The sequence below is a fragment of the Amblyomma americanum genome, chromosome 11 (genome assembly GCF_052857255.1).
Source record: "Amblyomma americanum isolate KBUSLIRL-KWMA chromosome 11, ASM5285725v1, whole genome shotgun sequence".
In the NCBI taxonomy this organism is placed as follows: domain Eukaryota; kingdom Metazoa; phylum Arthropoda; class Arachnida; order Ixodida; family Ixodidae; genus Amblyomma; species Amblyomma americanum.
Window position 1 is genome coordinate 12,641,989 of NC_135507.1, and position 12,873 is coordinate 12,654,861.

At 45.1% G+C, this 12,873-nt stretch overlaps 1 protein-coding gene across 1 annotated transcript; it reads left to right on the plus strand.

The window, feature by feature from the left end:
- The first annotated feature begins 1,631 nt into the window (after positions 1-1,631).
- On the plus strand, positions 1,632-10,800 carry LOC144110915 (uncharacterized). The gene is made up of 4 exons (XM_077643983.1): positions 1,632-1,763; positions 4,988-5,325; positions 8,807-8,955; positions 10,537-10,800. The coding sequence occupies exons 1-4, from the start codon at positions 1,753-1,755 to the stop codon at positions 10,798-10,800; spliced, it is 762 nt and encodes a 253-aa protein (XP_077500109.1). The 5' UTR covers positions 1,632-1,752.
- The last annotated feature ends 2,073 nt before the right edge of the window (positions 10,801-12,873 follow it).

Below are 12,873 nucleotides of genomic sequence, written 5' to 3' on the forward strand. Positions count from 1 at the left end.
ACCTGTTGTAATTTACACAGAGGCAAGGGGTGCAGAGCCGACAAGGCATTGCTCGCACTGCTGGAATCACTTTGAGCAGTGCGTTGACGCCGGCGTGGTATGCGGCTGGTACACAGGTGTGGGTGTCCCGTGATATCTGCCTACACGGCAGCATGATCGCAAAAAGAGTCGTTTGTGCATGCAGAAAACAAAACTCGCGAAAGAAGACAATGCCCGGAAGCACCCAAAGAAGGTCTCGGTGCTATCAGCGCGACACACTGCCATCTCGAGTTTAGGAGGGAAGGGCGGAGTAGGGGGGCGTCACTGTTGGTTCTGTTGTGCTTCAATGCTTAAGGTTGTTTCAGCTGTTGCTATTGTACCGTGTGGCTGTTCGCATCAGTCCAAAATCGGGCAAAGCATTTTATTCAATTACTCCGTCACCGGACTGCCGCGAAGGAAAGTTATGACCCCACTTCAGGATCTATTTCAGTACCAACAGAAAGCAATTATTGCTGTAGCGGTATAGGGTATATTGTCCTTGTCTGGAGGACGCGGTTCAATAGGCACTGGTAGTGTTTACATGTTGATGAAGGTGAAATGCAAAACCTGGCTGGAGCTAAAGGAAACAAAGGACTGGAGTTATTACTGGAGTATTTTGGCTTTATGTTCACCCTAGCCCTATGCAGTTGAGCCGCGTGATTCCATTAATTCAAAAAACAGAATCGGAGCTCCAGCTAGCCAGTGGTACCTTAGGAAGACAAAAGAAGTTAACTGTATATGTAATATTACCATTGGAAGTAGCACTAAGAATCGTTCCAGTGGAGAAGGGGATTACCACCTCGTCTTGAAAGTTGGCGATGTAGGTCGATCGAATCAATTACCTGCGTTCTACTTGATCTGTATTGTTTCAAATATTAATTATTTACAGGCGACTTCAACATTCATCCCTCTTGCCGGTGAGAAGTGTTTTAGCTAAGTTCGATAGATTGTTGAACCTACATGACTGTGGAGAAATCTGTTAGGCGCAAATATCAAAAATCACAAAAATCACAGTCGCAGAGAGGATTTCGGTTTTGCGCCTTGCACAGAGCGAAATAGCGCAGCTTTTTCTGTCATTAGCCAGCTGCGTTTTCTTTCTTAAATTATTTATCTTATATAACAATTTTCACTCACCAAACCTAGAGTAAGCAGTAGACTTTATTGCCTTTCTATAGATATTACTTTCTGTATATTCATAGTCTACAGACTGTCGACAGACAAACGTCTACTAAAATTGTATGGCCATAAATATAAACATAGTCTATAGACTGTCTACAAGATTTGTATAGCCTATAGACTGTTCTCAAGGGTGTGACTACAGAGAGTCTGTAGACTTTATTGACAGAAGTATTAGAGAGTCTATAGACTGTACAAAGAAAGTTTTGTAAGGGGTGACAGAGAAGATAAGTTGACATTAGCAGCTCGAACTGGATTCATTCAAAAATTTTGGCTTTCACCCATTGGCATTTATAAGGGTGCAAGCTTTGGTACTTTCCTTGTGCAGCTAAAGGGTTCATGGTAACAAAAAGAACGCTGTCCGGTGTTTTCTCGTATCGCCGCGGCGAGATACGAGGTTTCTTTACACTCTGCAAACAGGTGGAGCGTCGCCTCGCGATAGTACAGGTACGAACCGATAGCGCACGCAAACCGTTAGGAGCTACACACCGCAGTAGTTGCAAGCGGAAAGCCCGACAGCCTGACGCCGATGGGATATTACATCACGGCTTCACAGAGATGCATCACAGGTAACAGGAGAACTACCTTTTCCTGGTACTTGGCACCAATAGTTCTACAGATGGTCAGGAATGCATAATTGGTTTAGACGTGTTCTGCAACAGCAGGGTGGGTAGTTATACCCGTTAGTCTCTTTGTTCTTCACATGTCAAGAATAGTTACTTCGTATGCTAAACAGTGTGCAGTTTAGCTAATCTTTGAACGTTTGAGTCTGTTAAAGTTTGAGTTCAGTTAACCTTTGAGTCCAGTTAACATTTGAGCTTGGTTAACATTTGAGTTCAGTTAATCTTGGAGTTAGTTAACCTCGGTAGAGAACGCAGAACTCATCTGCAACGAAATTTCAAAGAAAACTGGTTTATTTACGTTCTTAACCAGTAAATGAAACTCGCTCGTCGCGATTGCTTGAGTCTGCGCGGACACTTGCACGGCACAGATAAATGCCACTGCGTGTTATAGGAAAGTGCGTAGCCTCAGTGGTGTAAGGCGCAGTGTTGCAGTATATGACACGTGCGAAAACGTTTAAACCATGTGTGACGTTAACATAAAAGACACCACGGTACAGTTTGCAGCTTTCCTCAGGCAACTGTTATTTTCTGGGAAAGTTCTCGAAACTAAGACCGCATGCATCCCGACAATAGCGAAAGGTCACGTGTTGTACAGTATACGGCTCTCAAGTGTTGAAGATCATCGGACACTGTCGTAGCGCGAGATAATATTGTCACGTGACGGGAAAGCGAAACGATGAGCTTGAGACTGTTTTAGGAACCATAGCCAGGTTTGAAGTGAAGATCCATCTCTGGCTACGTTTCTTTTTCTTTCTGCTAAATTAGCGTCTAAATATTACCCGGTTGTAATTTAAATCAACCGTGTTTTGTAATCGGAGCATTTGTTCTCAAGGTTGCTAACTGACTAGCTTTAATTCTGTGCTTTGCTCGCTGCAACGCCCTTGCGCAATTCTTGTAAATGGCATTTCAGTATAGTATGACATATAACCTTGGGTTCGCTGCAGTCAAATGTGAACTTGTGCTGGCGGCAGGATGCGAGTCACGAAGGTTCAAAGGTTTAGTTTGGTTTATGGGGGTTTAACGTCACAAAGCGACTCAGGCTAGGAGAGACGCCGTAGTGAAGGGCTCCGGAAATTTCGACCACCTGGGGTTCTTTAATGTGCACTGACACCGCACACCACACGGGCCTCTAGAATATCGCCTCCATCGAAATTCGACCGCCGCGGCCGGGATCGAACCCGCGTCTTTCGGGCCTGCAGCCGAGCGCCATAACCACTCAGTCACCGTGGCGGCTGCACCCGTATACTGCCGGATGTCGTAACCAATTGCTGTCAAAAAGAAAAACTAGGATATTGGGTAGAAAAGCGACATGTTCACATAAAGTCGCGCTGTTTTCATTTGTGGTCGCGGCTAATTGGCCTTTAGAGTTACAGGGACCATGTATCGAGTAGATTTTCAGTTTTTGAGAAGAAAGATAATGATATGGTGCCTATTAGCCAATGAAAAACTTCAGGCATAGGGCCATGCACCAGCTTGGTTATGACGCGGTAACATGCAAATAGACATGGCACGCGTGCGATGTACGACCGGCGGATGGTGTGTGCATTCACGATGAAAAGATGGTTCGCAATGTGCAAGATCCCACATTATTCTTTTTCAAGAATATTTGCCATTTGCTTTATCCGTCCGGACCAAATAGTAGAAACAAATCTGTGGTGGCGTGTCATACGATACGCTGTCCTCATGCGAAGTCATTGAATTATGTGTAAGAGTGTGTTTCGTTTTTAACGTCACTAAGGTGACACCACATAGTATAGCACACTCGACAATGGCTGCCGAAGCAGCCCTTCGCGCCCCTTCCAGTGCGCCATGGCGTGTCGGGTCCAAGCAAGCACATAAATATATAAGCTAGGAGATAAGATAAATTGTATTTATGCGGCGTGCGAGACACATTATCAGGCGCAGCGGTCTCAAACAAAGGCTTTATTTACATCAGACGAAAATACAAGCGTAGGCCTGCTGAAGCCGCAAACGGGCAGCGACGGTATGGTACAGGCATGTGGTTTTCACATCTCCAAACCTTTGCTTCTCAGTGTTGCGAATTCGCGACATACCGTCTTGAATACTATGCTTGAATGTAATGTTCGTTGCTAACGCGTTCACAGAAGGCAGCGCTTTCCAGTCGGAACGTTTGGCGGCACTCTGAGGAAGCTGTGGAAAGAAAAAAGGGGGCGCGAATGTGCTTCTTCCAGCGACGACTTCCAGCTAGCGCATAAAAATTGCTTCTAATTTTCTCGCAACTTTTGCGGGACGAATAGGAAGAACGCTTGCTAGATACAAGCGCGTCTACGATCTTTGGGCAATCCACTTGGTTCCAGAGCTTGGATTTGGACTTTCACGCACTCTGATTAGCTGCACAAAATGGACTAAATGCTAATTGTTGCTAATAAGAGATATATCGAATTCTGCAATTTTAGCGGCGCGAACAGTTTCCGCGCTGGATTTTGTATGTGACTACATTAGTGAGCATACCGTATAGTGGTGACAATTTTTTTTTCGTTTATTTCTTTGTAATTAGGCATTAAAGGGTTAAGCGGCGACTACGCTATAAGTGGTACAATACTCGAAGTCTCGGCATTTATTTCGATCATCTGAGGTTCACCGTGCACTGACATCGCACTGCACACAGCCATTTTTGCATTTCGTTTCCATCGAAATGCGGCCTCCTCAACCGTGATTCGACCCCTTAGGGTCAGCAACCGAAGATCGTGACCACTGAGACACCGAAAGTAGGCGAAGTTGAAGAGCAGTGCCCGCTGCCGAGCGCAGTACGTTGGTAATGAAAATAAAACACAACTAACGAATTACATTAATCGTGTATAGTAACAAGAGTGAACAGTTCATAATTGTAATAACGCTGAGAAAAAAGTTCAACGCTTAAATAAATTTCGACCACCACTGCGCGTTGTCTTGAGGATTTCGCTGTAGACTACAAATGGGCTGTAATGCGCCTACTCGAACGCAGCTACCACCTCGTGAACTCAGATATGCAGTTCATACTACGCAATACTGTGACTAACCTGTTACTGACTCAAGAAGAAAAGCTAGCCGATTCTGAGACCAATTCATAACCGCATGATTAGACCGTGTCTTAATCTCTGTCAGGTTTTCTGAGTGAACCTGCGCAGTGCAGATATCGCAGTTGTGACTTGTGCAAACTTACGACGCAGGACAATACGGAACCTGGTGGCCCAAGTCACCTGCGTGCTAACAGCATCATGGCTGCTCACGACCAGCGTCAGTGGAGCCGCTGTCGCAGTCACAAACGACAGCGCTCCTCCCGGCGACATAGTGGTCAACGCAACACGTGTCCCTCTCGGACCAAGTCACAAAGACACCGGCGGACCCTTGGCCACTGGTGCACCCTCATCATCAGACCCGTCGTCACCGCGCCTTCATCAAACCTACATACTTAACAAGAGCAGCGGTGCGAGCCGCAGTGGTGTCCAGCGAAACGATGACAGCGTTCCATCTCTCCCGAAGTGGTGCCTCACACACGTATCCACAAGTGAGTCCAGACAGGCGAAGTGAACCCATAACTTAATAAAACATACGAGAAAGACTTAATTATACGAGGTCCGCTTTGCTCAGGGTAGATAATTTGCAAAGGTCTTCAATAAAAAAAAGACTGCGTTGCGAAAAGAAACAGCTGTGGTTTAGCTCTGATTAAACCTGAAGTGACGCGATAGCTACATCTGGCCGGGTGGAACTCACTCAGTCCAGTTGCAAAGTCAGTGTTTAGACGCTCCGTTTCTTCTTCTTCTTCTTCTTCTTCTTCTTCTTCTCCTCAAGCTGGGCGTTCCTTCTTCATCTTCGTTCCACTTGACACGGCGCATGCGCACAGCTGTTGCAGCTGTTGCGCGCGGCCGGCAGCAGCAGCTGCTTCGAACCACGTGACCAACCAACCGCGTGATCAACGGCGCCGCCACGGAACTCAAGTGGTGCCACGTTTAAGGGTCGAAGAGGTAGCGTAGTGTATACAAAAAGTAAATCCATGGTAACTGCCTCACTATGCGTGGGCACCTGGACCATGCCGTCAAGGAAGAACGTTATGTTAAGTGGCGACCGTGGCCTACAAGTGAAGAGGTGATTTCATACTTCCGCATACTAATTCCTTTCAGTCAAATGGTTAAGGGAATCCACCAAGGTGGAGTAATAGGTGCGGTGGTTCCGGGTTCAAACCCCTGACCAAGAGGAATTTTTCTTTAACTGTGAAGTTTCTGAGAAAGCTGTATAGCTTTCATTTGTAGCCATATGGCTGCTGTTGGGTGGATGCAGATGAGCAATTAATCCTTATTACTATTTCCTTTTGCACCCTTGTATGCTAACCATATCGACGTGAAATTTGAGCGTGAGAACATATGGAGCTTCAGTACTCTGTCAAGCTTTTGTATGACATATGGGCTAAAGATGCTTTTGTAGCTGCTTATATTGAACATTGTTCTCAGGCAATACGAATCATGCATTTTCGGCATTGGTAAGTTGATTCGTGCCCGATGGTATTTTCGAAAAATGAACAGAATGAAGGAGATATTTTTTTACTGGCGTTGAAAACTGTACAATTTTTGTAACGTTTTTCTACTGATAGTTACTCTAATCTCTGATAAAAAAAAATGTTTTTTTTAAGAATAATGGCAGAACACTTCCTTAACTTCGGAAACCTTGATCCCTGGGAAATCTTGCTAATGGTTTTATTGCAGTTTTCTCTCTCTAAGTAATAGTGTTGAAAGAAACCACTGCGCGCCAAGGGCATTTTTCGCTACGATGTTGAACATGTAGGAATGTTTTTTGATTGTACACCACTGCCTGACAAGCTAAATTTTCAAACTTTTATAGAGCCTCGATATTCAGTGGAACTCGTTTATTAACACAATGCTTCACCGTTTTAAAGAGAAAAAAAGCTCATCATTTGTAGAACCACTCTATTCCATGCCTCACAAAATATAATGTAAGTAAAAAAGTTTTGACACCAGGGGATCTATATCACATCAGCATGCTCTTTATCATCACTGAGAGAAAATATATACTGGTAGTAAACCACGTGTTTAGAGACTACTTTTGCAAAGGCTATCAGGAAAAAAATTCACGGCCCTAACTTCGTACAAGATTACTCTAATCTACAACCATGACTCGCATGTGATTACGTCCCGCGACTTTACATTGAGGCCTACGGTTAATTCACTTACATTTCGCCTGGTTGTAAGGGATTAGAATTGTTACTTTGAGAGAGAGAGAAAAGAACCAAAATGGTGGGAGGTTAACTTAGCATAAACCCGGTCTACCACCCTGGCAGCACAGGGTATCGGCCCAATATTGGCAATGTGCTGGCAAAGACTGGTCTTTCGTTTGCCCAGTTTTTATCAACACATTTCTAATATTGGACCGATGCTGCGTGCTGCTTGGGATACTTTCTATACTGGGAACCAGATAAACTTCCTGAGAGAAAAAGCATTGCTAAGAGAAAGGAGGAAATGTAAATAAGTCTGTTATCAGGAATATGCATGCTGCAGCTGCTAGCCAGTGCCGCTAATCTGTGTGGTCTATGCAGCTTCGGTGGGAGAAGTCGCCTGTTTCGGAGTAACTAATCGTAGAGATATTTTTTCATGTGATTTACGTTCTAGGTGACATCCCGCACATTTGGAAGGCAGCGGCTTCCCGATGTCTCGCCTAACGTTTGTGCCATAACTATTATGAGTTTATATAGTGGGCATCAATAGAATTAAACGATCAAAATTTCGAACCCTTTTAGGGGGCAAGTACACGATATTAGTATTTTCAGCTCAAATCACTTTTTTTTCAGTGGCTTCAAAGAGTACAGGTACAGGGCTTTCCATCGTTGAATACATGATTGTCGAAGCAAAGAGAACCATGGGCAAAACTGACATTTTCTCGACATGTTAACGAATTTCACGGTCACACGCGTGCGTGCGTTGCAGCAGAGATAGATTAAAATAGACTCTGATATCGAACATCCTCTGCCTGCAAGTATTTTTTTTTAATACAGCCGTTAGTTTCTTGTCACACGCTACAGGGCGATCAAACAAGTGAACTAAAATATAAACAAGTGAGAAATCGCTCTGTGAAAGAAATTTAAGCACGAGGATGACACAAGTGCAGTGTGTGTTAAATCTCGACACAATCGAGCACCTTAAACTATATTGTGGTGGCATCCATCTGGATGTCGATGCAGACACAGTCACTCTCCCTGAGGCCCAGGGTTTAGAGATAACAAAGATAAACTGAATGAATCTGTGCTACAAGTAAGCAAAAGCGATTGCAAGACTTGCGGCTCGAAAGCAGGAACGCGATATAAAGTTAAAAGTGAAGGGTTAAAAATTGTATTTAAGAAATTGCGAACCGGTTTATACACTGTTAACACCGTTGAAGAAATGTAAAGGGAAAAAATTGGCTAATGTTAAACCCGGCTGTACCTTATAGACGAGCGAAAGCAAAGCCGGCGGTATTTATGGTGAAGAATGGAGTGACATCATTGCTACGTCATCGCATGATGTCACATCAGGTGAAGCGAATCTCAGCTCTAAGGGTCAAAGTCGAAGGTCAAGTGACCACTTAAAATTGGTCACGTGGTTACTAGTAATTGGCTATGACAATACCATCCAGGCATATCATGGCTAAGCACGGCAAGACACATAGTCGTACATTGTTAGACTTGTGGGCGTGTGCTTGGTTCGACCTTCGTCGGGATTCAAGGTCGAATGCGTGAAGACAGGCGAAACTGAGATGTATCTCGAGTAGCAGAGCTTTCGCTCTAAAAAACTCATGAATGGAGGAAACTTCCACCACCTCGTTTCAATGGTGATTCCGCTATCTCACATCCTTCCATCCATTCGTACACCTACACCCCAAATTCCTGATAGCGTTGAAGCAGTATAGTCTATCCGCGTAACAGTTCATATGTTAGTACGATTTCAGGCCCATGCCTAACATTTCCATTCGGCGGGGTGCGAACAACACTTTTTCTATCGCAGAGTTTTTCAAGGTGCGGGCATTCCGTTCGCGGACATCCGTCATGGGCAGAGCCGCTGTGGGCACAGTCTTCGTCGCCACTAGCCTGCTCGTCGCCCTATCCGTTTTCGCCCTCGCCTGGTGCCTATGCCACTCCTGCAAGCGCAAGGAGGTATGTAGGTCCTGTTCACTAATGCGGTAGCGACTGCTGAGTTACGTGTTAAGATCGTCGGGAGTTCGCCACAGATCCGTGTTTTTTTTTTTTTACTGAGGGGTTTACAGTCCCCTGTGCATGCTAGTAGCCATGCTAATCGCAGTTTATCACACGTGTCGCAGCAATAAGTAAGCAACCGTTAACGGTAATTCTAGATTCACAAACAAGGCTGTATTAGAGTCGAGGGCTCGACGAAAGTTAGTCTCGTCAGGCATGATACTGAACTAGTTGAAGGTCACTGACCATGTCAAGGTTACATACAATCCGACATTTCGTAACCAGGACGACCGAACCTTTACCACCGCAGGGAACAAAGGCCCTGTACAGGTACCGAAATGTAGAAATGTAACCTTTATTTACATGGATGGGGGCCTTCCACTTGTTCAACGTTGTAATAGATTTCCGGTCCACAGCCCCCATTTTTTTTCATCTTTCCAGCCCTAGAAAGCATTGTCCTTGCTATTTATGAGCTCTTTGGGAAGTTTGTCGGAGAGTTACTACTGTTCACTGTGATTGTGTGCCTCTGACTGAAGGACAACTTAGAAAAAAATGACTAAGTATAAGCTGCGGTAGCTAAATTTAGAAATTCAGCGAGAATAAGCGTAAACATTCAAAAGCGCAAACACTTTTTTTTTCGAAATCTCTACCTTTTTCACCTGTTCTTTAACCCTTTCCTTCACGGTACGATCCATCTTTCCTAACATTGTAAGACTGCCTCTTCTAGTAACTACCTAAAATCCCTAAACAGACACAAACAGTTACCTTCAGTGCGGCGTTTCGAAGCGTTTGGCGGCTTACGAGTGCCCCCCCCCCCCCCCCCCCCACCGATTACAACGATGTTTAACGTGGCGCAAGGCACGCTTTGCGTGCTTTAGTTGCTCAGCTGATCGTTACTCGTTGGCATCGGGGAACATCACAGATACAGGTGCCGCTGTAAACAGTATCTCTTGACCATTTGGCTATTGACATTACCGGCGAATTAGAGATAGCCATTAGAGATATTACCAGAAGAAGGTAACAATGAGCACTCACCCGACATGATTGGCCAAGGGCCAGGCCGTTATAATATTGAGTCTAATGTCTACGGTTTGAAAACGAGCACAATTAATTACTATTCCGACTGAGCTATATCCAAAATAAAATGTGTCTGCAGCAGAATAGACCTAGATGGTGGAGACTATACCAAAAGCCTTCCAAATGAATGGAAGCATTTATAATCTATGGTGTACTTTTAAGTGGCACCGTTACTCAATAAAGACTTTTTTTTTCATAATAGGGCCGTCAACATTCTACAACTTTTTATTTGGCCTTTTTTGTACCAAACCTTGAAGAGGTCGTAAGCCTCTGTGAGGGCAGGGGGGTGGGGGGGAGTGTATGGTTGTCTTCTCCCACATGCTGTCTTCATGATCATTAATGCAGTTATCTTTATACGCCATTGACGCCAAGATTAAAGAATAGTGGGAGTGTGCGCGTCAAGTTGCTGAGCTTGGTTGGTCAGCTTTGTTTAATTTCATGACACTCGCTTCGGTCACACTGCAGGTAGATCCGGTTCTCGTCCTGACGCCATCGTCTTCATCCATTGCTCCGAAAGACGGCTCCAAGAACGGTGACCCGAGCCGCCCGTTCGACCCACCACCTTCTTACGACAGGTGCCTCCAAGCGAGCGCTAAGGAAGCTCGTCCTCTTGAGACAGCGGCCTCACTTCAGTCTGCTGCGCTGGAAGATGCCGAGCAACCTCCCACGTACAACGCAGTTGTTCTCTCAGTTACAAGCCCAGCTGGAGCAGAAATGAAGCAGCAATAATTACTTTCTCCTGATTGCCACGAAAGCTTACTTTGAGAAGTTCGTAGTGTATTACGAGTATTCTGCGCTAAAGCAAGAGATGTGGACCATCGTTCATTTTTGTTTGTAACAACCCTTTCCACAGCATAAAGCAACTCTCGCGAAAGGAGATTGATTGCTAAAACGATTAAAAGTGACAGAGAAAGGCGGATTGACGTTTTAGTAGCCTCACGTACCGTATTGAAGAACACAGTGATCGCTGAGTGCCAGCCTACGGCATCCGGCTGCTAGGAATTAGATCGTGAGAATAATGTCGTACTCCTGGCGCTTCATTTCGACTCAAGCTTCGAGGACCGAGGTTTGAGTGCTCATTTGAAAAAAAAAAAGACGAATGAAATTAATGCAGAACCCTCTCCTACGACATGATGTATTGGGATGTGCGACCCTCTATTTAGACCTTAACAGAACAAACTTCATTTTAAGCGCATGATGTCACCATTATTAAGCGCATGATACCATAGGCAAAACTTTTTAGCCACTACGCTTGATGGGAGTAGACGGTAAAAACACTCGTCCACTCGGTTCTGGAGCTTGGGGTTGCTAATGGTGAATGAATGAATGAATGAATGAATGAATTTTGCACGATGGAGTCTGAAAACATGTGAAAATATTCTCTTGCTTCTCCCATGCAGGGAGTTTCGATATGAGTGGGGAAAAATTTGAACTACGATAACACGGTTGAACAGTGCATACACAACATTGGCATTGTCACTGCTCAATAAACTGTTTTCAATAATCGATGCGCAGTGAGCTGTTGATTGTGTGTTGTGAAACTTGGTGGTCAGGGGTCTTGGAGTTTCCTGTTGTTGTGCGATCAGGGCTGATCAGTGCTAAATTTCAAAGCCTCACGGCCTCTTCACACTATCATGCTGTAAGCATGCTATCTTTGCATTGGAGTGGTGTGGATATGTGTCCAAAAACTGCTTGCACGCCAACATCAACTTTCATGAGCAACAAAATGCAGAGGATGAAATAAGCATGTGCTGAACATGTAAGAGATGACATACGGTGACATACGGATTCCAGGAAATTGAAACTTAGTAGAGGATGGCAGAGAGTCAGGTAGGATGCAATTACGAAAGTTGCGGCTGGCTCAGGGAAAGGTGAATTGGGGGTGAATGGGAGACGCGATTGTCTTGCATAGGACACCGTTAGACTAATGATAGTTGCGACGAGAAGGGTGTGCATGTATATACATGTAAGCTGAGCCTACTTAAAACGGCGCAGTTATAACGAACGTAAAAAATATGTATTAGTGCAATAGCATTATGTCGGGGATAAAACGAGCATGCGTTTCTGCGCAACGAACGACGAGGTGACACAAACTTCTCTTCGAAGTCGAAAACCTGGCGCTTTCTGCGGCGGCAGTGACCGAAAAGCGTCTCCAAGTAACCGCGAACCAACCTTCCCGCCCTTCCGCTCATTCTTTGGGAAGACGAGGCGACTCAAGGAAGTAGTAATGAAGGAGAGACGTAAGCAGTGTAAAAGAAAATGTTCACCAGATGCGGCCTCCAAATTGTATGAGTTTGAAGGCGGCGCTTGCCCAGATACTGAGCACAGCAAACTCCGCGTTACCGTCCTCCTGTATACGAGCATGGACGGAAGAGTCCGACGACTGCCGTTTGTTATGAGCAAGTCTCACAGGCCCAGGTGTTTTGCGTGCTACGCTCTCGTACGCTACAGACACAACACTATAAGGTCTAAACAACCATCGACTTTTGTTTATTCGATGAGTGTGCCACGAAAAATTAGTTTAGAAGGGGGTTAGGAACGCCGTGCGGCTGTTTGCTGAGTGGTTTGTTCATTTCAAGCGCTACGTGACAAAAAAAAAAGGTTCCTGCTCGTGCTCGACGACTGTGTGGAGCACCACGTTCTGCGGTGGCCAAGCTCTTCTGACCGAATGCGGCACAAATGGCTAGCACCTGAACATGAGCATTATTCACGCGCTCCATTGGTGTCCTATAGGCGTATAGTCACTACTCATGCTGAGAGTTAGTAAGGGATCAGATGCAGATGTCCCATTTAGGATCTCTT